This window comes from Melospiza georgiana, chromosome 4, assembly GCF_028018845.1.
Source record: "Melospiza georgiana isolate bMelGeo1 chromosome 4, bMelGeo1.pri, whole genome shotgun sequence".
Taxonomy (NCBI): domain Eukaryota; kingdom Metazoa; phylum Chordata; class Aves; order Passeriformes; family Passerellidae; genus Melospiza; species Melospiza georgiana.
In genome coordinates, this window is record NC_080433.1 from 36,855,002 (window position 1) to 36,882,523 (window position 27,522).

Consider the following 27,522-nt stretch of genomic DNA (forward strand, 5'->3'; position numbering starts at 1 on the left):
TTCAATGGAGGACAGTGCAGAGAGCTTTTGAACTGGTCTGCACGACATCCTGTAAATACTTAACCCAAAGTGCCTAATTCCTAGTTTAGGCTTTCAGCCATTGCATCCTGCTATAACCTTAGATTCTGATTTCAAAGACAAATACTCTTTTCTATGGCATTTTGTTCTGTGACTTTAAGCAATGCACTCTTGCTGACATGAACAAATCAGAGCAAGAATGGTGTGAGCAAATGCTGAGTTGTTTCTGCTAGTACCCAACTGTCTCCCCACACAAAATGTAAGCAATATGACTTTCCCTCTCATTAAATCACTGGTCTACCAAGTTGACACAACTGCCTGGTATAAGGCTAAAGTGTGACTGCATATTTTCTCTTCTACATGGGAACAAATTTTAATTAGGTAAAAAATATTTAACTGTACTCACTGAAGGCAGCTATCTAACTAAAAGAGGGTACACCACCCACAAGCAAATATTGCTGAACTTCTAGTTCTACTGAATAGAAGTGAAAATGATAACATATCAAGTGTATGCAATTTGTACCACCATGAATAAAGCTGTGACCTAAAATTTTTAATTCTCTGTCACAGGTTCATCAGACTGATTTCCTTCCAACATATTTGAGATATACATTAACATAAAAGCTTAATTTGCTGCAGATAATTTGGTAGAAGAAAACCAACTTACCTTTGAACACAGGGATGTTGAGTGAAAGGTCATATTGTTCAGAGAAGAGGATATGTTGGTGCAAGAGATATTTTGGGCTAAGAGGAATTATAAAACAAAATCTTGAAGGGCTCTGAAAAGCATCACTAGCACTTATACCAAAGCATGGGTGTCAATAATGATACAAAGTTTTCAGTGCACTGAATCTTATCACACTGCACAGTACACAAAAAGGCAAATTTAAAGCATGTTCCAAACCAAACACAAGCCCCACTTTACCAAGCTACCTTTTCTTTCACTTGTTTACGTAATTAGATGCTGTATGTTTCTAGACATCCTGACCCTCAGCATTGGCACAAGTGGCAGTAGGCAGCATGGACTACCTGAAGTGGTGGGTTTTTAGAGGAAGGATATTTTTTCAGCATGTACAGAGTGGCCAGTCTTGCAGCTCGGAAGTTGGCTCTGACGGATCGGTACACGGCTTTGCGCAGGCCGATCAGGTGCTGACTAGGATGCTGTCCAGCTTTATTAAATGGGCAAGCGGCACTGACCCTGTCAAGCAAACTTGAAAAGTAAAATGTGATACAACTGTACAGATGTCCTAAAGTATTTTTAAAGAACAGTACATCAGTTTTCCTATTTCATTATTTAGAAGGCTTTCTCAAATCACTCAGTAACTATGAGACTAAACCCTGATCATATCAATGATATATTTAATCAAAATTTCAAACAGCAGCCAAGATTTCTCAGTAAATAGCCTTAATTTATTATCATCGGAGCCGTGACAAAACTCCTGAGCACATTTATTTTCTCTAAAATTTTCCAAAATGGTCTAATAATAGTAGACTTACCATAACATTAACAGGATACAAAACTATTACAAACCCACTGTCAGCTTTGGAAGTTTTAATAAACATGCATTGAACATATGCCTCTTTATATCCAAATTTATTTTTTCAGTATGTTTTGCAGGAAAAAGGTGCCAACACATAGCTTTCCATACAAACACTATATTCTTTTAACCTTCCTGATGCAGAGAATTTTCTAGGTGAAGAAAAATATTATTAGAGAAGTGACATAGATTTTATCATCATGCAATGAATGGCAGCTATGTTTGTGAGAGTCTTGACAGGTAAACACATGACATGTATACACCACACAAGCATATTGGAAGATACATTTCGTGTCTGGCTATTCAGGTGAATATACAATTTAAAAGAAACAATGCCATTTGCCTATTAGAATATGACTCAGACTGGCTTTAGCACTGTAAGAAATCATCTCATCTGGAAATAAAATGAATTGTGGTCTGGGTGAACATTGAACAGGTCTGTGGAACTTTAAGCTCCAGCTGTATCTTTTCATGTACAATCTGATGTCAAACCTGTAACTGAGACTCTGGAAACAGCCTAGGTGCACTCTGCTTGCTGGGACTGATTTTACTGATTTTAGAATCAGCTCAGGAATTAACATGGTCTGGACAACAGGACAATCAATTGTGATTTATTGTTTGGGGACTGGAAGCCCAGTTCTGCTCTCACCTTTCCCAGGGCAGGGTGAAGAGGTGATTTCATGTGCAGTCACTTAAAAGGGAAAAGCATACAGGGTACCTGGTAAGCCTGAGGGGGGTTGCTCCATTGGAAACTATTTCTGTAGTCCATCTGACTAAAAAGCTGACCAAGTCAGCAGACTGACACTGCTGGGAAAATGTCAGTCCTACTCCATGTGCTCAGCTGGACCATGCTGCACTTTGGGAAGGGAAATAGCTTGTGGCCTTCACTATCAAATATGAAAACCAGAGCAGCCCACCCAGTGAGCAAGGCTGGAACCATATATCAGTATGTTTAACACCATTAACACAAGCAGATTCATGCCAAATATTGCCATATATTGAATATGCTAGCTGAAATACTATAGAAAATATCTGCATACCATTTTAAATTATGTGTTATTAAAATGGTTTATATAACATCTCATAAACGACTTTAAAATCTGAAAAAAATAACCAAACTGTGTTCATTTCCATTTCTAAATGTAAATTGAAAATGCTAGCCTTGCTGGATCTTTCACAAGGGAACACAGCATGTAATGCAGTACATGCCAATCTCTAACCTTTCCCTAGCTTTTGGAAGTAACAACTGAAGTGTTTATGCACAAACTCTCACATCAGTTTGTAGACCCAAGCCCATGTGAATTGTCAGAAGAAAGCTCAAAGAAAAGGAGCAAAATTCTTCTACCATAAAAAAGAAACAGGGATCTATATTCTACTAGTGATGCAGACTTTTCCAGCTCCTATAGAGAACAAATATAGCATAACTCAAGCACAGCATGTACTGCCAGTATGCAGCAAAACAATCTGCTTTCCTTCTGGAATGGATTGCTTCCGTGCTTTTTATAAAAAACTTCTTCCTTATTTGACTAATTTAATTAGTAGAATCTATTATATGTCTTTCTGTCAGGCATGTCATATCCCTAAATTCCTAATGTTTCATTTATCTTCACAGATCACAGAATGGTTTGGGTTGGAAGGGAATATGAAGATCCTCTAATTCCAAACCCCCTGCCAGGGGCAGGGACACCTTCCACCAGGCTTCTCAAAGCCCCATAGAGCCTGGCCCTGAACACTTCCAGGGATGGGTAAGTCACCACTTCTCTCAACAATCTGTCCCACCATCCTCACAGTCAAGAATTTTTGTCCTAATATCTTGTCTAAACCTGCCCTATTTCAGTTTAAAGCCATTCCCCCTTGTCCTATCGGCACACACCCTTGTAAAAAGTCTCTCTCTTATCCTCTATTTTACTTGGACTTACAAGTTATCAAAATGTTATCAACTTTGCATATCAGCCACAAGTAGCAAGAAGCAAAGAAAGTTTAAGGGTGAATTTCCCCTTTTCTACGGCTCCAAACCCATTTTACTGTATAGAACAACATGTTTCTGCATTAATTTTACAAGCCAAATCTTAAGTTGGCTTTCAACTTTTAACAAGTTTATATAAACACATTAATAAAAATCTATTACTGCACTCCACCAGGAAAGCAGTTCTCTAAAGATGCTAATATACATCCATATGTATTAAGTTCACAGAGCTCAATTCAAGTTCAAAATACAATAGAAAGGGAGCATTTCAGAAAATAAGTTAATTATTTTGGTGACAAGCAAGGGAATAAACACTTGCTGCTTCCATTATGTATTCCTTCAGTTCTTGTTTTATGACGTGCAAGATAATGGGCATACTTTCATTACCCTCCAGAAATTCTAGGCTGCAACCTGTGATCAGGCTTCATTTGGCTAATTGCAAAGGAAGCAATTAGACAGAAATACTGCCCTACCTTTGCTATACAATTTCTGTAATCCAAGCCAGCCAGGTGAGGCCTCAGCCTCACAGAGCTGGTACCAAGCAGACACACCTGAGATTCCAATAGAGCCTTAAACACTTCCAAAGGCCAGGCTGGAATCAGAAAATCAAGTTGCTTTTGAGAGCAGCTAATGTAAGAGAAGTCTGACAGGATTACAGAATCACAGAATAGTTAAGATTGGAAGGACCACTGGAGGCCATCTAATCCAAGCTCCCCCCTCAAGTTCTTAGTTCCTGATCTAATTCCTGTTCTAGTTCCTGTGGCTGCAGTCAGTTTTACTGGGAGGTGAATGAAAGCAAAAGGATGTTTGACTATCTATTTGAGTAGAGCAGGCACTACCACACAGTAATAAACCACTCAACCTATAGAGAACTGACCAAAACCTCATCAGTAATAATCTACCATTTACAGAGACAGACCAGTATCAATTAACAAGGGGCAAATAGGGTAGAATAAAGCAAAGCCATAGATATCTCAATGGATGTATAAATTAGCCTATGAGAACAGCAATGGATGGTGTCATGGGGAGGAAAACCAGCAGTGGAGCATGAGGAACTTCAGGCCAAAGCTGCAGACCTGGACTTGCCTTGTTAGAGTTTAGCTAAGTACAACCAAAGTCTGAACTTGGCACTAGTTAAATAACAGCTGCAGTATCTTTCCACTCACAATATGGTCAATGCACAGGCCTGTGCTGAATTAGCAGTACCTTAAAACAGCTGCACATGCAACACTGACCAGGATGCTGCACCTCATTGAAATCTCATTCCTTCTAGGATGTAAAATAATACAAGAGGATACTCAGTAACTTTTCAAATGCAAACATTTCTATTGCCATGAGACTCCTTCTGAAAAAGCACTAAGATTTGATAACCTTACTACAGGAGAAAATACTAAACTTTGTTCTGCTGGTTTACTGTAGAAAATTCTAGGGAAAAAAAAAGGGAAATTAGCATTTTGGATCATACTCCAAGAGGTGCCCAAAGCAAAGAATTTCCCACTGCCACGTGCAGCAGCATCTCTTGCATATGTGGATGCAGAAAAGGACACTCTGGAGTGAGAAGTTCCTCTAGGCTAAACCAACCCAAAATTTGTACAGCATTGACTTCTTTATACTGTACAGTTGTTCCAGTGAAGATGCTGGCACAGTCAAACTTCTCCCACTCCATCCATATACCCAAGTCTTTTGAAAAGCTTGCCAAAGTTTCAAGTAAAGAAGCTATTAGATCAAGCATCAGCTTAAAGACCAGTCTGTTTTTTGTTAATCTGTTATCTAAGATATGTAGTAAAAGAACAAGGCAGCAGCAATTTAGACATTGACCACAAGTTCGTTTGCTTAAACTTAGGCAAAAATCCAAATGTTTTTCTCATCTGTAATTTGGACAAGCCCGAACAATAATTTCTTTTAAGAACCCGTTTGCAAAGATAAGACTGCCTATTGCTCAAGTATATGCTTCTTCAGCAAAAATCCAGACCAAAACAAAAACCACATAGCTAGCAGAGTGAAGACATGCTTATGCATTCCAAAGGCAGAATGAAACATTTCTTCAGTGAAATACACTGAAGGTATCTCAAGCTAAAAAATTAATCCAGAATTTTAAGTCTAAAGTTGCACACTTGCATGTAAGAACGTGTCTAAATTTAGAATAGTTGGTCTGGCATGAATAAACATCTTGTTGCCACAAGGGAACTTCTCATTTTGTTTTAGAAAGAAGTTGACTGTATTTTAGGTGTTGGTGTTTCCCACCTCCTTTAGCCTTAAGCAGAATTGGCACACATGGATTCATCATAAGTGGTTACAATGCAAAAGCATCCATGGCAATGAGAGTGCACAGAAACAGGCCTGTTGGCTTTGGAATCACTGCATACACTGAACACTTTCTGATGTCCTTTCACACAGCAAATCAGCAAACCTTATCAAATAACTACAAGAGCTGAATAACCAGAAACACTTTTGCATCCCTTAAGTGGAAGAGAGGCAAATTCAACAGTAAGTAACTTAAGAATCTAAATGTTTCAACAACTGTATGCAAGAAAAAAAGACTAATGTTAACTTTACTTGAGGTGGGAAATGATGTTTGATGGTTTTTCCTGATTATTGTGTTCTCATTATTTCAGATATATTTGTTAAATAAAAATAGAATGGTTTTCATGTCATCCTGTTTTGTAAAATATGAGTGATTACTTGCAGATCAGTTTATTTACATCAATTTGGTAATGTAAGATAAACTCTCTAAATGACTCTCCAAAATAGTTAACTTAGTTCAAAGTCTATTTCTTCATATATTTCATTGCTAGCAATGCAGGACATTCAAAAGGCACCTGAGTTTTGTGAGACTTAATTCATCATCAGGATGTGGGGTTTTAACACTGAGATGATAGAATTCATACTTTTACTATGAATGGTAATTATACTACTTCATGTAAGTTAAAACCTTTAAGTATTATGTTTTCCAGTAATTCCAGTTGTTATGAGAGACAGTGTAAGAAGACAATTTTAGACAACAGCCGGTTTGTATGGATCTGTGTGCTAAGTAAAGTGAAATACAGACTCACAGGGTAAATCCTCTGGAAATCACTTCAGTCTCCTGAATGAGCCGTAGAGCTTTCCTGACGAGGTTGGTGAAGGCGCGGCTATTGGCCACTGTTTCCTCCAGCTGGATGCAGTGTTTCCGCAGGGACATTTGCAGCTTGGCCGTCCTCCACGTGCCCCACGCCCTAGCGGCTGCATAGAGCAGCAGGGGCGCGCACAGCAGCCACGAGGATTCCTCCCACCACGAGGGAAACATGAGCAGCGCACTCACACAGGCGAGGAACAGCGAGACATCCCTGCAGACAGAGACAGCACCCCACCACACATTACTCAGGGAAACGGGTGGGAAAATGACCAACTTCTCAGTTACATTTGAGATTACAAGATCTTGCTGTGGGGCTTTTATGTAGGTCCTGAAGGGAGCTGTAACCACTGAAAACTACTCCTTGTGACAGGTTTAGATGAACACGTACATGATATTACTTGGCTGGTAAACTCTAAGGAAACCTTTCTTCGGCTTTTTTACAGCATGAGTAGCAGAGTAATGTACCACTTTGAAAGGTCAGTTTCTCTTACACACTTACATGACTTTAAAAAAATAGAAAAGAAAATTAAAAAAAGAAAAAACCTGACTACTCAGCATTATAAACCAGGGTGTGTAGGAACTGTAATATCTGTACTTCCAGGTTCAAGAGTACAGTAGGGAAGGGCATGTTTCTTTTGGTAGCAAATACCTCAATTAGTGCCAGCTGTATTTTTTCTAGAGTCTGACTCATTTAACTTGGACACCAATGCACCACTAGTTTCTAACACAATTTTATAAAGATGGCTTGAATAATCTTTTAAAAAAATTTGGCACCTTTTGAAAATCCGTAAAGAATAGATTTCTGAGTATCTCAGTGACTTCTCAAAGACATTTAAAAAGCTTATAAAGTTGTTACTTTCCTCTATAAAAATTCAACATAAATAAGTAACTGCTAGAAAATACACTGTGTTTCATATATACTACTACATGGTTTTGTAAAATAATCACACTCTTCAGAGAGATGGATGGGATACCAGCTTCAAGGTGCGTTACAACTATACTTTTCCAGAATGTTTTCAATGAAATACATTTTTTTCCTTCATCCTTTAAAGCTGTGTATCCTGCATTTAGGTTTGGAAGTATAGACTTGGAATATTTTTCCATTTCTAAAATAAGGCACAATCTCTGCGTTTCTGTATCCTGGACAGTTTTGTGGTCAAATTTCAACCAGATTTACAAGTGTTAACTCTTTCAGGCTTCTGGCTACTGAAAGGTTTTAGTAAAAATTCAGGGTTAAAATATTCCAAATATGTAACTACTGCTGAAAGGGACAGACACACAGTCTCTAACCTCCTTGGTACATTAAAAAAAAAAGTACCACGAATAAAATAAATAAAATCACAACAATGAAAGACTAGAAGGGATTTAGCAGCTCATTTCATTCATTTTCAGCTTCTGGTTGGTTAACCCAGATCATCAGGGACAGACCAAAGATGAAAATGGAGATTCCACAACCAGTGTCGTGGCTATTCCAACTCCTAAGTATCCTTAGAGTTCAGAAGATTTCCCCCAAGTCCCAGTTTGAATCACTGGCAGATTAATTGCATTATTCTTCCTCCTTTTCCATATCCTTCCATTTTCTGAACAGAACAAATGATGACTGACCACCACCTTGTACATATCATAACACTGTTCCATCCCAGAGATATGCAGATCCTTTCCTGGAGTAGTACTGCATACCCAGTTATTCATCACTTGGTGTTTCTTAACTTGACTTTTCTTTCCCAAGAGTAGCATTAAACTTTGGTATTTATTGAATTTTCTATCATTTTCAAGGTATTTCTCCAAGCTACTGTTGACCTCTGGTCAATGAAAACACAAACTTGATGTCATCTGGGAGGTGAACAACATTCACAAATTTTGTAAGTGTACTTTATCAGCTGAAAGTTAAAGAAACTGAATAATGCCAAGACCAGAAAAATGTAGTTCCAAAGCTCTCTTGTTTGACAGAGAGCATCAATATTGACACAACTTAAACAGCTGAGGTGTGACTCTATAATAATTTTGTCTACTTTTTTAGGGTATATATGAGAAAATAGCACTGACCCATTTTATGTGATATTTTTTCCTACTGATTACGACATTTCCAAGCAAGACACTGTCAGAACAACCACTGGCATTGTTATTTTTTAAATACAGGTGGTAGCTGTTCAGATACTGCTGCCTCACACACAACATATTTTATAAAGACCACACCAAAATAAACACTTTTTAATTCAGTCTTCACACTCATGTCTCATTTTCAAAATCACCTCTAAATAGCTTCAGAACTTAATTACTTAATCAGCTATGCTAGTTCCTTCTTATAGAATATATTAGTCAGGGAGTATTCATTCATGTTCATGCAGTTACCTCAGATTAAAATTCACTCTTTCAATAAAATGCCCAATGGAAAAACTACATACACTTATACAAAAATCTGGGGACTAGTAGAATAAAGACCCAAGGACATGAGAAAAATATAGTTACTTTAATGTTGCATTTTATATCAAGAATGCACAATATATTTTTTGCTTGTTTCTCAGTGACTATAATGGTAGATATCCTCAATACAATACCAAATATTAGGAGTTGCTAGGGAGCGTAGCGTTGGAAGCTGTCTGTTTTCCTGTTGCTTACACTGCCCTGCAGACAGGATACTGGGGTCAAGGAATTCAATCAGTTCCACATCCTCCTGCAGCAGAACTTCCTGTTGCAGGATGGTACGGAGCGTGTCAAATCGAAATCCAACGTCCTTACCACATACAAATGGGCAGGAGAAAAACCAGGCATTAGTAAAGAATATGCAAATTCTTGAAATTAAGTCAGCAGAACAAGAAAAACACCCACACACCCTACACTTTACTGACAACAATCTGTTCCCAGAGCAGGGAAATGTTTCAGATATAGCACAAGTAGCTACTTTTTTATTAAACTTGTTTAACCTTTAAAGCTCACACACTACCTAACAGTTCAGGCTTGCAGGATGCATCACACTGACTTTGTGATCTCACCCAGATTGTAACAATAACTGGAAACACACCACAGAGTATGCCAATTAAAAAAACAGAAAATTACTTTTTTTAAAAATGTCATGACATCATTTATATCATTAACAAACAAACAAACAAAACTTACAGAGAGAAAGAGAGATGCTGCTAATTAGTCAACAAATGTCACTTGTGGACACTTAATAACAACAGCGTCAGCACTGGATCAAAGCCTCAAGCCAAGGCAGTGGAGTACCCTCCTGCAGGATTTTGTACCTTTCCCAAGGGACCTCCATCCAAACATGAAACAGCATGGGGCTCTGAAGACCTCCCACCTCCTAAACCTCAGGCAAGCTTTAGGGAGTTACGTGGTTGAGAATTTTAAGCCATTAGCATTTGCTACTTTTGCCCCAACTATAGCTCTTGAAGACAAGTATGGAGCTCATGAAGACAACTACCATCAGAGTAGCCCCCTGAAATTTTTATTTGCATACTGCAGCAAACCATAATTACTTCAAGTTAAGAATGTCATAACAAAACCCAACAAACACTGAACATGTGCGTCCCTGAATCTAGCCAAGTACAGGAGAGAAAAGAAAGTATTTCTGAAGAGTCTCTAATAGAAACTTTTAACATAAATGTGACATTTCACAGTACAAAATCTGTTTCATTCTGTCACTGACAGAATGAGATTCTTTATGAAACCGTAAGATAGCTAGTTGAGAAATTTAATTCCATGCACAGATGTCACCTCAGATAACTTTCATTCTACTTTTAATGGAAAACATTTGTCTCAGGACTGTGTGCAAGAGGAAACTCTGCCCTCCTCCGATGCATCCTGTGTCATTTCAGTACTCTGCTGGAGTGTGCAGCAGGACAAACATGTTTTCCATGTTCTTCAGTTATGCCTCCATCTTAAGAAAGTAAGGCTAAAAATTGCTGTTACTACCCTTGATTCATAGGGGAAGAGGGAGGAAGAAAAAAGTTAATCAAAGATCACTAATTTTTCAGAGGAAATTATGTCCTCCTGAGATAATGGTGAACTGAGATACAGCAGAACTGTGAGAAATGGAAAATTCTAACATCTCATGTTGCTCAGTGTTTTCTTTTGAAGCTCCATTTGAAACCATTATCCCTACATCATGGTAGAAAAAAAATAAATCAAAATTCTAGATTCTGGAACAGTCTGAAGTGACATTTGCAAGCCATACTAGGAGCATGAAGGAGCAGGGTACAAGTTAAAGCAGATCTGAGACAAGCCCAGACTGAAAAGTGGTGCTGCAGAGAAAGAGCAAACAAAGTTTGCTTTGCCTTTCCCAAAGGCAGAAGCCCTGTAGAGAGCAGTGCAGGAACAAAGAAGCCAGGATGGGTCCTGGGGCAGTAGAGCTGCACTGTGGTGGGGCTGTGCCTGAGCTAACAAGCTGAAACAGAAGGTGAAGCAATACACAGTTGAAGCTCTAGAACTTTCTGTCTCAGGTGGTCTCTGTGAGGCACTAGGCTACAACATGAGGACTTTCTCAGTCAGTGTCTCCCCACTGCCTTCCACCAAAGGGGACCTACACTGCAATTAAACTCATTTCAGCTTTCAATAATTTCTTACATTTCTCAAATATTTTATTATCTTCCACATTTTGAACATCTTTAACCCAGCTACTGATACTGTTCCTGTCCTTCTGTGTCCAATTTGGCACAGTAACTGAAAACCAGAATTAGTATCATCTAAAGAATAAGTAATACTCTTAGAGCCAAAACCAACAATACAGACCAAAGATGATGTTCAGAGGATGAGATACAGAGGAGAGGAAGACCTGTGGATTAGGAAAGGAAATGGAAAAATAAAAAAAGTGATCACTTACCAGTCGGTGAAGTATGTCATCATTTTTCTTATACTGTGGAAAAGGAAACCAGCTTCTAAAAAACTCAACTAGTTTTGACAGGATGCCTTGCTGAAAGGAACAGAAATTATTCCAATTAAAAAAAAAATCAAAAACGAAAGCCAAAGTTAAATAAATAACAGCAGACAAATCCTTTACTTCTGCATTTGATTTTCTTGCTAATTCAGACCCAAGTACCTGTAAGGAAGTTTCACTTACTGTGTCTGGCCTAACTTCAGAGTACACTAAGAAAACATCTGCTTCCTGTCAGTATGCTTGTGAACAGGAGAATAAAATAAAACCTTCAGTAACCCCACCTATTTGGAGCATAATGGATTGTTATGCTGTTCTGTTAAAAATAACTACAGCTAAGATTATATTGATCTCAAGTTGGCAGCTACTGCATTGATAGGAAAGACTTTCCCTCTCCTGGGGGATAAAAACCCAAAGGCTAAATGACTGGTAGGCTGAAGAGAAGTGAAAGACCAGAACAGGGACAACCTCTCCTCAGCAGCCCACTGCAGCCTGAGCAGAACTCCAGAGGAGCTGTAAACAGAGACAGGAAGAGTGATGGTAAGAGGAGGAAATGCCCCAAAAACTCCCTGTCCACACCAGTGTGCACCACCAGGTACTTTGTGTTGCTTTCCACACAACCTAAATCCACACTTTTGTCTGAGCTATAAATGTAACTTAAGATGCACTAATAGAGAGACTCCCTCTCATTCATAACACATTCTACACATGTATCTTCCTAAAACAAGATGCATGACAGATTATAACTGAATGGATGCATGGTTTTGCTTAAGTCTGCAGCCATTCGATGGAGAAAAAAGCACAGCTTTTGACACACCATTCTATCTACTTTCCTCAGACTGAACTGACAGGAAGTATTTTTCAAAATATTTAGTTATATATGTATTTCATGAATTCTGAGGCCCTGTCTCAAGTCTTCAGACTGCTGACATGTAATACAATCAGGTAAAATGTATGTTAAAAAAATTATTTGTGAAATGCCTACATTTTGTGGCATACTATTTCAAAATAATAAAAAAACCCAACCCATACAGATTCTAATACCTCAATGTATAAAAGGTGACAGCTTCTGTTTCTCCCTCGTTTGGGTTTTTTTCCATTTTTTGTTCCCCTCTTGTTTGTATTTTTCTCGGTTTTCCCCTCCACTACAAGTGGGAAATAGAAGAACAAACTCAAGGAAGAGGAGCTCAGAGTTTTGTGATCAGCCTGGCAGCCTTCTGAAAGGCAGTGTGACCACTCTGGTGCAGCAAGGCAGGGCAAAACAGCCTTAACATAAGGAACCATCACCCTAAAGCCCTTGTGCTTCAACAGTTTTTGAAATAACTTATTTTGGTGCCCATTTAAGTAAGCTAACTCAAGCTTTTCTTAACAAATATCTCATCTTTCTGTGTACAGTTTGAGTTTGAGATCTATGCCACAAGGAAGTGTTTTTAGGTCAGTGAAGAGGCAAACCAATAACAGGGATCTCATAATGATAATAATCTTCCCGAAACACTGACATCATTGTGGCTTAGCAGGAGGAGCTATCCCAGCAATTCACACTTAAGACTGTGGAATAAATCCAAGTGATTGTATTTTGATGTTGCTCAAGGGCAATTACATAAGTCAGAAGAATGTCACTAACTGCAGCACAAGATCATCCTTCAGGTTTCTTGCAGAGCAGTGCAAAAGGAAGTAAAATTTTCTGATTACAATTTGTTGAAAATTGAAATTAAATTAACAAAGGTCTTGCTTTGCATTTGAATTTCAGACAGGTATTTCAGTGAAAAGTACTTTTCCCTGTACATTGAAAGCAGGGTATGGAAAGAGTAATCCATTTAATTTAAGAATATGCCTCTTGGATTTTATAATCTTCAACTGCTTAGCCTTTGTAAGTCTTTGGATTTTTATCATGAACACTTAAAGCTACACCAAGGATAGTTTTACACTCCTACCACCTTACTAAACTAGACTGTGGAGTTACTGAAAAAAACCCTAGCGTGCTACATAAGCAATCTTTTAGTTTATTCTCCATGGTTTAGTTTAAAAATAAAGATCTGAGCTTGCATAAACACTCAACAGGCAAGTCAGTGCTTGAAAATACAAAACAAGACAACCCACTGTCTTGGGCTGTGACCCAATACAGTACAGCAACACACTGAATTATTCACATCCTGGAATAGTGTCTCACAGTCTGCATTCCCATTGGGAGTGTTACTGACAAGTAAAACTACTTTCACCAACACACAAGTCAGGTCATGTTGCCAGGGCTTCCAGAGTATTCTTACAGCTTTAGAACAACACTCAGTCAAACTCTCTGTAAACTAAATAACAAAGATGTATAACTCCTAACATTTAAAAAATATTAGCATAGTACATGCACATTTTAGGCAAATTAATTTGAATCTAAAAAATAATTCTAAGGACTATTTCTATTTTGTAGAGAGATTCTTCAGAAGAAGCTAATGCTACACACTGAATACCTTGCATTAAGTGGGTGGGACAAATGCAAAGGACTGGTCCCTCTGCCATCCCACATCAGGTCACCTGCACAGCTACTCACAGCTAGCCCCAACACAATTCTCAGAAGCTGCCTCCAGCACCAGCTCTGTTCTAATGGAAAAATATCATCATATCTAAGGTGGGACAAGGTATGACAGTATAATCAATTTAAACATTCAGATAGCCACAGCAGTCTAGGAAAATGGCTGAGAAAGGAAAGATGTAAATGGGAAGTGATAAATTCTGCAAAGATTAAGCAGAATTACCCAAATGAGATTTAATTCCAGAAAACAAGTCTAGGACCTCTTACTAGCAGTGCTTTTGAGATCATGAGACCAGGACTACAGCTGTAACTTTCTCCAGAGACTGGCACAGCCAGGAACACTGCACCTACAATTACTATGCTAAATCACACGTCCATAATCCCTCAGATGGGAGCCTGGCATTTCATCAGCCTCTAGAACACAACCTTAAAACACCTTTACAGCTTTTTAATTCACAGTTTATTTAGACCATATTCCAATTAAAAAAAAAAAAAAAGGCCAAAAAAACACCACCAAAACTACATGTCCTGAGAAGTATTTAAGATTTGCTTCAAATTCAACTGGTGCCTCTGCGTTTCCTTAGAGCTGAACAACACACTTTGCTTGGCAGGACAGCAAGACACAAGAGAAATATTTGTATCAGTAACTAGGAACCTCTTCTTCTCCTCAGATTGTTTTGTCAGTCTCTGAAGATCCCAAAGCAGACCTTTGCTGTGCCAGATTCTTGCTGCATGTCACCTGCTTTTCAGCTGCACAGGGTTCCTACTTGACTGAACAAAAGAGGAGGAAACAACTCAAAGACAAGGCAAGACTTCAGCTTTTACATTCTTATTTTAATAAAGTGTTTAAGGCATTTGGAAACTTGCTTTTCAGAACAGAAGGGAAGTGATATATACATACTGGGAATCACTCAGTGTGGAACAGCATCTGCTCCCTGTAATCATAGTTACATCAAGCCTCAAGGAAGATCATTTTATATTGGGACTGCGGGTAGGTACATTTTCAGAAGTCAGAAACCATTTATTTTCCACACATTTTATCATTTCAGTAGACTAGGCCAGTGAAGGCCAAGAGAAGGGAAATGGTAACAGTCTCATGTAAAACTGAGGAAATTACTGGATAGGAATGCAAATTATTTGTCTGTATGTCATAAAAACATTGCAACAAAGCCTCAGATCCTCCTAAATGCAGTCTACTTTTATAAATGTGTGGCCAGCTGCCTCTCCCTCATTTCTTTCCAGTTGAGACACCCTACCAAAATGGGACACAGAAATCAAATGACAAAAACAGACTTTCTGACATCAGGTTACAAAAGGGAAGTGTTAACTCTTCCCAACTGGTACTGGAATTGCAGCAGGAAGAATCTCTGACAATTGATCACTAAAAATTACACACAGGTTTCTTCCTCATTTCTACTATGTATCCTTGTCTAGACAGAGATGAGACAATGTGAACATCACCCAGTGTTTATAAGAAATGGACAGCCCATTTTCACACACCCACTCCCTTCAAGTTGCAAGGCAAACCATGAAAAATTACTTCTACATCTGACACAATACTGGAAGAATTGCTGCCAACACAATAAAATTAGGTGTAAAATGCTTGAGGGGAAGGGAGGGGAAAAAACCAGAATACCTGTGGTTTTTAAAAGCAGTATATCTTAATACTTTTGAGGTTCTTAACCCCACAGCACTTTTGTATAAAATTCAGTGGAAATTATATACACAAACACAATATCATACTGATTTGCTGACTGCCACAAAAGTAACTATGCAAAATAATGTAGCTGACAGTCCATGCATTACTTCATAGTAACCAACAGAGTATCAACCAATGAAATGTCATCCTATTTTTAAAATTAACAGTGAAGAAATGTAAATATTTAATAAATAAACAAACAAACGAACACTTAATCAAAATCTTCCTACACTAAGGCAGAATATGTACCTTCAGTGTAAACATACCACAAACCAGCCATTAACTTTAAAGAGAAAACATATTTTCAGGTGATTTCTTGAGGGTTATGGTGAGTGCCAGCTGACAACTTTGAAAAGCAAAAGTGGTAGACCTAATATTTCCATGAATACTTTTAAAGGTAGCTCAAAATAAAGAAAATGGTGAGCTAAATCCCAATTTAAATTCAGCCTTGCTTTGTGACCAGTGATAGAAGCAATCATTATTAGAAATGCAATAGCTATCCACATCAACTATCTCATTCAAATTGGTTACTGCATTTCTAGTTCCCAGAAATCCTCTTTCTTAATATGTTGTGTCACAGACAAAGCTATACTTAGCAACTGAATGCCTGGGAAGTGCTGGAAACTATAAATATTCTGTTCTAGAAAATTACAGGTTCTATTCCCAGAACATCATGCTAAGCTAACATAATAAAGATCCACTACATAAGATAATTTTTAACACTCAAAAATTATTTATCAAAGCTTCTTGCTTCCCCAGCTTATGTGAGTGCAAAGAAACACTCCAAACTATACTGATTAACCACAACTTCCAGATATGATAAAGGGCTGAGGTTCATTGTCAGGGAGTTTTTGCCTTTGTATTTTTAAATAGAGGAAGTGATTTCTTTCTGTTCTGAATTCTCCTATTTGTGAAGCAATGCAGTTCTCTTGTGAGAAGATAAATACTCAGCAACAGGAAACTGCTCACCTTCTGGGCAGCACGCACAGTCTGCTCCCTTTGGCTTTCTGCTGCTGCACATTGCTCTGCCTTCTGTGACACTGAGGAACATACTTCAAAATCTGTGTGTCCCAAATCCTGCAGATATTGGTACAGTGGGGAATTCTGAAAAGGCAGTTATAAAAAGAAAAAGGAGAAATAAAAACAGCGTTAAAAATCATTATGTGTTTCCCACAAAACACCACTGTGAATTCAGCAACCACACAGTGAGCAATGAATGGATTGAGAAATGGAAAAAAAAATTAGAAAAAGGCTTCTGCTTTCTCCAAAGATGATACTGGTATTCTGGCTTAAAACAAAAATCCCACAGCATACAAACAAAAAGTAACTCAACTTTTTAAAACTGCAGCAAAATGAATGATTTACAGTCCTTAATAAAACAGAAAAAGTACAAAATTCTGATCACCAGAGAACAGTGATATTTCGAATGATAAGATATTTATCTATATAGATCTGTGAAATATCTTCCTGGTATCTGCAGCAGGTATCTAGATTTAGTTAACTCTTATTTTTCAGTTTACAACTACATATATGGCAGTATGTAGGGCACATTTGATGAAAACAATACCTAGGATAACTTCAGTTCTACTCAGGACACGTAAAGTGACTTCATTTTTAAGATAAACTCTCAGCAATTTGTCTGATGCAGCCCAGTTAGACAGAGATTAATTCTGAGCTCTGGAAATTTTTATTAACGAGAGTATGCAAACACTAGCCAACTGCATAGAAAGAACACCAACATCCTAATTTAACGTACTATCAACCAAAATACTGTATACAGAAAGTAAAAACCTTACAGTAAATGATGCACAGTTGTGGAGGCCTGCAGAAATAACCACCTACAGAACACCTACCACTAATTGTTACGCTGACTATTATTACTTGCTGGTGCAAGTTGTGAAGGGGCCCACCTAACTCTGACTATGTACCAACACAGCCAAATCTCAAATGACTGCTTGCCATGAAATAAAACTTGGAAGCCATCATGCATACCAGCTGAATAAATTTTTACCTTCAGGAATTTTCTTACCCTATCACCAGAGTGCTATTTTAATCCCTCTTATCTATTTAAGGCATGCAAAATCACACTTTTGTTTACTCTGTTTCAGTTACTCACAACAGATTCAGCATCCAGTCATTACATGAAACTTAAATATTCATACTAACTCACAGGTACAGACAATCACACTCACTCACAATAATAACAATGATTGTGCAAAACACTAGGATAGGTTAATGACTCATTTCCTTCTGAGAAATTCCCAGTGTGATGGATGACACAATCCTATGTTTTCTCCAAGTAGCCCTCTTCCATGGTTGAGTACTTTTTCAAAATGCATCCAACTCTAATTCAACTGTGCTGTTCTGGACCAGCTGTTTCTCTCTAAGTAGAACATGCTATTTTACCAGAATTCCCTAATTAAAATGGAGGAGAAAATTTAATAGGCTAGAATACTTGTCCTAATTAAGACCCAGTGAAATTCACTTAATAACTTCAGGACAAAACTGAGAATATGCACAAATATGCAAAACATTGTCTTAAAATGGCTTTCATACAGAGCCAGACTGTGCACTGCCAACTCACTTTGAACAACCTGAACAGCTCCACACAAGAACTTTTAGGGTAGCATGGAATTTTCCCCATTTAGATGAAGACACAGACAAAGTAGTGGGTAAACAGAGAATTTTTTCTTCAAAAATCATAGTTGTAAGGCTTGCTCCAGGAACTTCAAGGAAATCATATCTAGGCTCCTGCCATTATATGACACATGACTGCTCTTTATTGGCACTCACCAGCATACAGACAGCTGGCAAAATAACCCAAAAATAACAAGGAGTTTTTCTACTATTATCTCAGGGTGCACCTTTCTTTGGGGTCCATGATGAGATAATTTTTAAAAGTTGATCAAGAAAACTGGGCTATTGCTGTTTAGATGAGTTGCATTTCTTAACAAAAACGGATGAAGGAAGGCAGAATGAGAGGTAGAGACAGACAGAGATTATCCACTGAAAATGAATTATCTAAAATTTGGAAAGCTATCACTAGTAAGTGCAATATGGCATAGATGTAAGAATGCCCAATTCTTCTGGTTGCCTAGCTACATCACAACCTTCCATCTAACCGTAATTAGTAGATTTTCTACTCTACAGAAACAGTAAAAAATACACCATCTCTCCAAACATTAATGAAATTTCAGATTTCAGCCCCTAGCTTGGAAGAATAATTTTATTTGTTCTTGTAATTAAGGTAGAATATGGGCACCTTACTAGGTTTACATAAATCCCCTCTGACTAACTCTTACAAGGCTTTTACATGGTCTTGTAATGGGTAAATTTACACATTTTTAACCCTGTTCAGAACTGGAAATTAGTTTTCTGACTATTAGCTTAGGAAATCAAAATTAATTAAAATTTAATGTAAATGCTATTCCTTTAATTAGATAATGGGTTTTATCTTTCAGTTGGGTCTTCTCTTTCAGTTTCTCAGAAAGTACTCAGGCTACAAAATCTTCCTCTAACAGATTTCTTTGGCTCTGAAATATTATTAGCAGAACTTACTTGCATATTGGAAGAATCCTGTATTTTTATAAACTTCAATGACCAAGAGCTATGCTGTGACTAAAATTCCTTATGTAAGTAAAACCACCATCGTTCCTTGTTTCTGAATCCATTAGAAACATGCAAGATGTGGACAAAGAAAGCAATGAATAAGAATTGGGCTGAGGCCCTTCTGAAATTAGATTATTAGGAATCTTAACAACTAATCACAAAAATCATCCATTAAGAATGAGGTCTCTTGTGTAGCACAGGCAGCCTCACATTTTATTTAGAAAAATCTGAAGATTACACTCCTATTAGAAATACTACAGATGGCATACATACGTTAGTCTATGCTAACACAAACCCACACTATTTATTTATTTATTGTATTTCATTTCCTACTGGCCTGTCACTTGCAAAGCTCTGTGGTCTGTATAACTCATGGTTGCCTATAATCAAAGAGGAAAAAATGGAGGATGTCTCCACCAATCTAGAGATAATACCTCCCATGACATGTAAGTAATGGCTAGAAAATCCATTAAAGCAATTTTTAAAAGTCAAAGGGTAGATTTTATGTGTGGACATTCATACAAAATTTCCAATATTATCAAGGAATCAGAAAATTATTAATTATGCTACTACACAATTGCAATGTGATACCATTAAAACTTACTATTTTGTATACTGTGTTTCAGCATAAAAGACAGAAGTACTACACTTAATGCTTACAAAGCATGTTTTGTCCTCACAAAGCTCTAAAAGCAATAATTAAATCTCATAATGTGTCTAATGTATCACAAATTATAGCTCTAAGCTTTTAGCTTAGATCCTTACCCAAACCTCTCACTCCTAAAAGCCTTCTTTCCCATAAAAAAGATTGCAGACCTGCACATATTCTTGAACATGCACTTCTAAATGTGAGAGAAGTTCCTTGGTTTCAACTCATGCTGTTGTTCATCAGCACTGTCAGCTCAGCTGCTTTCACCTGCAAATATCATGATAATATGCAAAAAAATACACTTCTTGGTTGGGGAAAATAGGAGGCCTCTGCCTTGTTTCCTCCCAACTTTTTTTGCCCAGAATTCATACATTCGTTTTTACAACAGTCCAACATTAAAAAGGAAAAAAAAAACCAAAAACCCACAACACCTTCTACATTTCTGCATGTGATATAAATGCTACACTTTTATTTCAAGAAATTCAGGATATACCAGAAAGTTTATCCTTGCAAGCAGTAATAGGTGGTAATAATAAAAAAAATTAGATCTGTGAAAAAGCTTTTACATTAGAATGTAAGGTAAAGGGACAGCAAGTTTGTTTCAGTGGATGGCACAAAGAGGGAATTTTAAATACAAAATCTCATCTTCCTATTAATACAGCATATTATTCTAGAGGAATCTATTCCATGTACTTTTGAATTTTTACTTTTAACCACTCTCAGCTTAGATAATAAGTAGAATCATTAGTATTACTCCTGTTTGACAGTCAGGTTTGTTTGTTTATTTCTAGTTGTCTCTGGCAGAATGACGTGGTAATGAATAATATAAAAAGTAGAGAGGAAATTTAAAAAATTAATTAGCTTATTATTATGTTACCATCATACTATCAGTTACTGATAGGAAATATTATCTAAATATTTCCTATCAATTGGTATCAATTTGGTACCTTATCTAAAGTAATTGATACCAAAACAAGGTTTTTCAGCAATATGCTGTATTTATTCCTAAAGTTTCCTCCAAGTTGCTGCTGCTTCTTATAAGTCACTTTCTGAGACACAGGAGACAGGGATTACATTTAGGGCCAGTGCATTTTTTAAAATTATGTTAATTGTCCAAAATGAGTGCTGGAAACGAAATAGTTCCAGAACAGACAGAAGACTAAAACCCGTTCTTCTTTGATGTACTTTATACAGATTATATATGAAAAAACTTGTTAACAAGTGAAGCAAGATAGTCAGAAACAGCTGATGTACTGAGTAGGAACATAGTTTCTGAAAGTTTGAAGAATCAGAGTTTTCTATGGACTCAGCAGACACCAACAAAAAAAACACTTATCTTTTTATGACTTTTCTAACTCAGTATACAGTAATACTTCAAAGTCATTCAATTGTAACCATTTACAGTACAGTATAGGTTTATCTAAGCTTCCATTAACAAAATCAAGAAAGAAAATAATTTCCTCTTCATTCACAACTCCATGAGCATATTTATTTTACATCCATAGTGCTAAAAGTTATTTCATTCACAAACATATCTTTAATTACAATTCTCCTCTTTTCATTGCTGAAAGTGGTTGAGACTCATTTCTAAACCCAGGATATATTTTGCAGGATTAAAGAACAGTCCACTATAAATTACTGTGGGTCTTTAACACTTCCCCAATGCTTATTTTAAAAGCACTGACCTGGGTTAGGAAAAAACATCATCTAAACTGAAGACTGCAATTGTGTCTGCAATTATAAGACAGTAAAAAATTTAAAAATAATCAAAATCAAGGCAAACACTAAAATATAATCAGACGTAACATTGCCTATTACTATGTGATGGAAACGCTGTATTAATAGAAAATTCCCTAGCCTCAGAAAACAGTTGCTTTTGATAGATAAATACTGAAATACTTACATCTATTACAGCCTTGCAAGCACAGATACCACACTTTAATATTTGAGGCATTTTGAGAAAAACTTTGCAGGCACATATCAGAGACTAAGACACTGTTAGCTTTTATAGCCTTGTTACAATAGCAGCTGAAAATCAAAGCCACACCCAATTATTTTTGCTGATGCATCATGAAGTAAATGACTCAGGATTTCTCCAATAAAGACAGGGGCTTCCCTCATCCCTGTTCTTTACTATAACACAATTTGCCACTTAGTAGCTAATTAAACAGATTAACCTTATAAGTAGCATTTGACATTGGACAAAGGCTTAAATCTCCTATTAAAATACAGATGTTGTTCAAAGCTGAGGTTTCCAGTATGTCAAAAACACTGTGGGAGCTTAAGCCACCTCCAAAACAACTACAATTATGAATTATCAGTTTAAAACCCCAAAAGATTAAACATTTCTACCAGAATGACAGCAAAGGCTAAGGTATGCTGAACAGGTGGCTAAACTCAGAACAAATTACCAGTATTGAAATCTTCCCCTCTCTCCAAAGAGATGTGAAAAAGTTGAGCTAACACTCACAGACAGCGCGATCTTCGTCTCCTGGAAGAGCGTGTTCCATTTTTCTCTTTGGTACTGCTCCCAGGCACCTGACAGAATGTCGCCCACCTCCCCGTTTCTCTCTGCTTGTCCCTCCAGGATGATCCAAGATGAGGATGTGAAGAAGCTGTCACTGTAACTGCACCTGTGGCCCTGCACAGAGGCATTTTCCTCCCAGCATCAGCGGATGCAGTTTGAAACTTCCCAGGATCATGCGATTTCTCCTGACTAATGTGGCTTTCTAATTGGGAGGAGGGAGACGAAGATGACAGATTGCTAAAGGCTTTTAAAAAGATGCTGCTTGAAAGAATTATTGCACATTGATCTCATATTCAGCCATTAATAAGACTTTCCAAGCAATGGTGTTTAAAAGCCTTGGTCATATTCTCCTGGCTGGTAACCACCTCCTCCTGTTCTCCTGAGTGCCGGCTGACAAAGAGCCAGGCGCTGCTGACACGGCTGCTATTAGACAATGACTTCAAGGCAGCCAGAGAGTCATTTAGATTTCTTATTCTGCTTTCACTGCCACAGCAGCACAGACCTTGGCTTCTCCAGCACTACCGTATCGTCTGCTTTACAAGTAGGCTCTGAGAACTACTTTAAAGCCATTAATCTGTTACTGTTCCCAGATATTTTTTGATGCACAATATTTTGGCCAGTGGCAGGACTCGGCATGGGGGGGTGGCATGGGGCTGGGTCAGGGGAAGTTTGGGTTGGGTATCAGGAGAGAAGTTTTCACCTTAGGGGTGGCTGAGTACTGGAGCAGGCTCCTCAGGAAGGGGGCCATGGCATTAGACCTGTCTGAGTTCAGGAAGCATTTGGAAAATACTCTCAGGACTGTGATGTGGTTATTGGGGTGTCCCGCATGGGGCCTGGAGTTGGGCTCGATGACTCAGTTGGGTCCCTTCCAACTCAGCATATTCTGGGATTCCATTGTATGTACCTATTTTGCATGAACCCGTGTCCTCAAGAGTTTGGGAAGTTTTACAGCCTCTGTATATTTCTGTATCACTGTATCTCTGACATGGGAATTCTCTTTCCTTTGCATTGTACAGCAGGTGGCTGCACATTACTGCCATCGTGGAAAAGCATTAGAAAAAAACATTACATACTAGATAAAGCACTGAAATTCACTGCGAGCTCTGCACTGTTTACCCATCAAAAGTGGACCTGCAAATGCAGGTGAAAAGCTGAGCAGGTCCTTTCTAACAGAGATGAAAAATACTGGAAAAACTGCAAGTAAAAGTGGTAAACATTACTTTCCCTGAAGGACAAGATAAGAAGCCAGCCGGCTCTGCACCTGGAGTTTTGGGTGAGAAGTCACTCATCAGACTAGGCTGATGATACAGCAAGGCTGCTTTGCTTTATACCAGTCACTAACTCACAGATTTACTCCTTCATTTATATTCAAAACTCAATGAAACTAATGCATCCAACTGATAAACTAGTGAAATATTTCTGATACATTTTTGAAATCTCTTTAAAACATTAGCTTCAAATAATCAACTTATCTACCACAGATCATATTAATTCTTACTCCTAACGACACACAGTAAAACATCTTTACTGAAAAGAAAGGCAATCAAGAAAAAAAAGGCAGTCACATTATGAAGATTAAAAGAAAACTGTACTGAGCAATTCTTTCTATTCCAGTGTCTCAAGAAAGCTGATTCATGACTTGAAGTTGTAAGAGGAGTACTGCAGTATTAACCCTCTGTACATGACTCCAGAGCAACAAATACAGAGGAGGATTAAAAAGCAGACCTCAAAATTTACTCTGAATCATTGTGTACATTCATCTTAAAATTTTCTGTTAAAAACAGTAATGGCAATATCGATTTACACACTCTATGGTCCATATAATACTTTAATCTATTTCTTCTGATATCCAGAAATGCTTGATGAGTTGACTTGGCCTCTGCAACAACCAGACTGTTCTTCACATAGTTTTAAGCCAGCACTTTATTTTCTCTGTGGTATCACCTGCCCCCAGTCATGTGATGAAAAGGAGCACAGTCTGTCCTCCCCTTCAACTGAGCCAACTGCTGAGAAGCAAAATATGTGAAACAGTCCATCCATCACCAGCCCCAGTGCCTGTACAGCACACTGCAATCCTCAGCAGAGCCATCTCCCCAGGCTGCATTCACATAGTCAATTGAACCTGCCATTACCCGTGGGTGCAGCTGAAAGCTGCAGTACCACTTTAGAACACTGATGTTCTAATTTATGCAGCTGAGTAGTGAGATGGAGCAAGGAAACAATCTGATAGGAAAAAACTAGGATGCATTTTTTCCTTAGCCTGATTAGTTTGTCTCATCAGTCTCCTGAGCCAATGTGCAGCATCACCCACAAATCCAGGTGCCTGCATAAAGAAGAGGCTATGAATAAATTGCAAAAGAGGAGTGAAGCCCAAACACTTCTTCTGCCAACAGCCCACACTTCCAAGCAGACAAAGCAGAGTCCCAGAACCAGCTCATTAGAATGACAAGTGAACTGTGACTTTGACAGAGCCGTGGATTTAGAACTGGCTTTATTGTATGCATACATAAAAAACAAGAGTACTGCATCTTTAGTTCACCCAATATTCAGTGAGAAAAATCCTACTAACAGAGCATTACTATCAGTACTGTTGAAGGTATGTGAATGCTGGTTTTCAGATGCATTTCTGATACATTTCCGACAGTCATGTACCGGAGCCTTAGGCAGAGGCCTGTTGGTTAGGGCATACAGCTGTTAACTACAGTATCATGGGATCAAAGCCCATCTGCCTAGTGAATTGGAAGGTCCTAGCTTAATTGAAGCACCTGAGTTGCATTTAGGGCATGCAGGGTAATGGCCTGTGGACTTTAGCAGGAACTAAGAGGGTTTAACTCTTGTTTGAGCCTTGAAGGCCTTGGGTTTAGGTAATCCTAAATTTCTTAGATGATGGTGAGGATTATGGGGGAGATAGGAAGGAGGCTTCTTTTTCCTAATGTGTGCTTGAGATGTTATTTTTTTAGAATACAGCATTATAAGTCCGATGCTTGACAAAAAACCCATTATTTTGCAAGTCCTAAAGTTTTCAGCTTTTTGAATGAAAATGACTTAAAAGTCTCATCACAACAAGAAGTTTCTTGTAGGGGGATAGAATATAAGAAAATAAAGGTAGTATAGAAAGTAATCTTACCCCTAAGGAGTTGCAGCTGGGCCAATTATCAAAGATTAGGAACAGGCCTGACTTTCACAGGCCACAGCTGTAACCAATGAGAAGAAGAGTGCTATAAAAGAGTGGGTTGGTTGGTTGAGAATGGAATTGAGTCAGTTTGCTACTTTGTGGGGAAGAGTTAGTGCTTGGAAGAGATCCCTGTGAGAAAACACCAAGAAGGTATGAAGTTTTTGCAATAAGGAGAGAACAGTGTGGAACCCCTGCAATAAGATGACAACAGTTTCTGAGGTTAGATTCCTTGTTCTTTAAACAAAATTACTTTAGAACAGTTTATTTAAGTGAAAAAAAAATTGTGAAAACACATGACTGAGTGTTTTGATAAAAGCTCAACCCTTTAAACATATGGTCTACAAGGGTTCAGATAAGGACTTGAATGTTTAGTGATGTACCAATACTCTAAGAAACACCATATTTTGGACATGTTTTACTATTGTAGGCATGTAGGCAATGTATTAGCTAAAGGCTGTTCTGTATGCAGTATATCATGCTGGGAAATGGTGGTGCTTCTCCCTAGCATCTCTTTCCAATCTTACAGAAATCTGTGGATCAGAACGTTACATGCAGGCAGCACCTTGGTTTGATGCCTAAATAAGTAGTGATGTATAAGGTATTGTTCAGTCTGGGACTTCTACTGGGCCAAACAACCCCAAATTTAAAAGTCTGGAGTTATAGTAATGATAAGATCCTCTGGATCTAGAATAAAACATTAGATTCCACAGTGATACAACCATCATGACACACAGCCTGCTATTCTTTAACATGCAATTTCTACTAGTACTGAAATAGCTAATGAATAGCAATATTAAGTAAATAATATGGGCAGAATTGGTTGTAGGAATGGCACAAGATGCACTAATGAATTAAAACAATGTCTCAAGTGAGAAAATATTTCTTTCCTAATTAAAAATTTTAAAAATGGAGATTTTATGCTAATGAAATTCAGTATTGCACAATTGTACATGTACATAATTCTGACATAAAGGCTTGTATTTCAAACACTACATATGCAAAAGCCCTTAAAAATCCAAGGTGGTGTCAGTTTGTTATTGTGCGTGCCAAAATCATGTATTTGTGCAGCCTGAGTAACTTTCTTCTAAATACACAGAATTAAATCAGAAAATAAAGTCACTTACAACCCCTCTACCAGAACTGCTCTGACACAGCAAGGATCCCTTTCTGGGAATTCAGGAGTAGTCTGGGCGAAACTGAGGAAGGAGCTGGGACTGGTGAGCCTGGAGAAACCTCGGGGTGGGTCTCATATCTGAAGAAGGAGTGCAAAGAGGAGAGAAATGGGCACTGTTCAGTGGTGCCTAGTACTACCAGGACTACAGGCAATGGGCACAAACTGAAACACATGAGGTTCCCTTTGAACATCAAGACTTTTTTTGGTGTGAGAGTGACTGAGTATTGGCACTGGTTGCCCAGAGAGATTGTGAGATCTTTCTCTATCCGTGAAGATGCCCATCTGACCATGGTCCTGGGCTACTGATTCTACATGACCCCACTTGAGCAAGGTAGACCAGATGATCTCCAGAGGTCCCTTTCAATCTCAAGCATTCTGTGCTTCTGTGAGCACAGCTTGAATCTGTCCAAAGGTCAAAAAAAAAAAAACCAAACAAGCTTGCACTCATTAAAATATAGGACAAATTGCACAGCTGAAAACAGGAATTGGAAGCTGAAAATGCAGTATTTGGATCACCTTCATCCCAGTGTTCTGAAAGAATGGGCACAGGAGATAAAAGATGCAGCAGAAAGTAGTTTTAATAATCTATAAACTCAAGAGCAGAAAAAATTCCAAGCATAGTGCCTATATTTAAAAGGAGAAAAAGCAATCA

General features: G+C 38.0%; 1 protein-coding gene across 5 annotated transcripts in view; it reads right to left on the minus strand.

Moving 5' to 3' along the window:
* VEZT (vezatin, adherens junctions transmembrane protein) overlaps window positions 1–27,522 on the minus strand; it is a 49,318-nt gene that overhangs the window by 17,844 nt on the left and 3,952 nt on the right. For 2 of the 5 annotated variants that reach the window (XM_058021959.1, XM_058021963.1), the window contains exons 2-6: window positions 16,706–16,840; window positions 11,463–11,552; window positions 9,196–9,371; window positions 6,576–6,848; window positions 1,079–1,216 (exon numbers count right to left, since the gene is read on the minus strand). In XM_058021959.1, the coding sequence (XP_057877942.1) occupies window positions 1,079–1,216; window positions 6,576–6,848; window positions 9,196–9,371; window positions 11,463–11,552; window positions 16,706–16,840 (812 nt within the window). Of the gene's footprint in view, window positions 1–1,078; window positions 1,229–6,575; window positions 6,849–9,195; window positions 9,372–11,462; window positions 11,553–16,705; window positions 16,841–27,522 lie in introns of those variants that run through there. The other 3 variants (XM_058021958.1, XM_058021961.1, XM_058021960.1) reach the window with 2 other exon arrangements.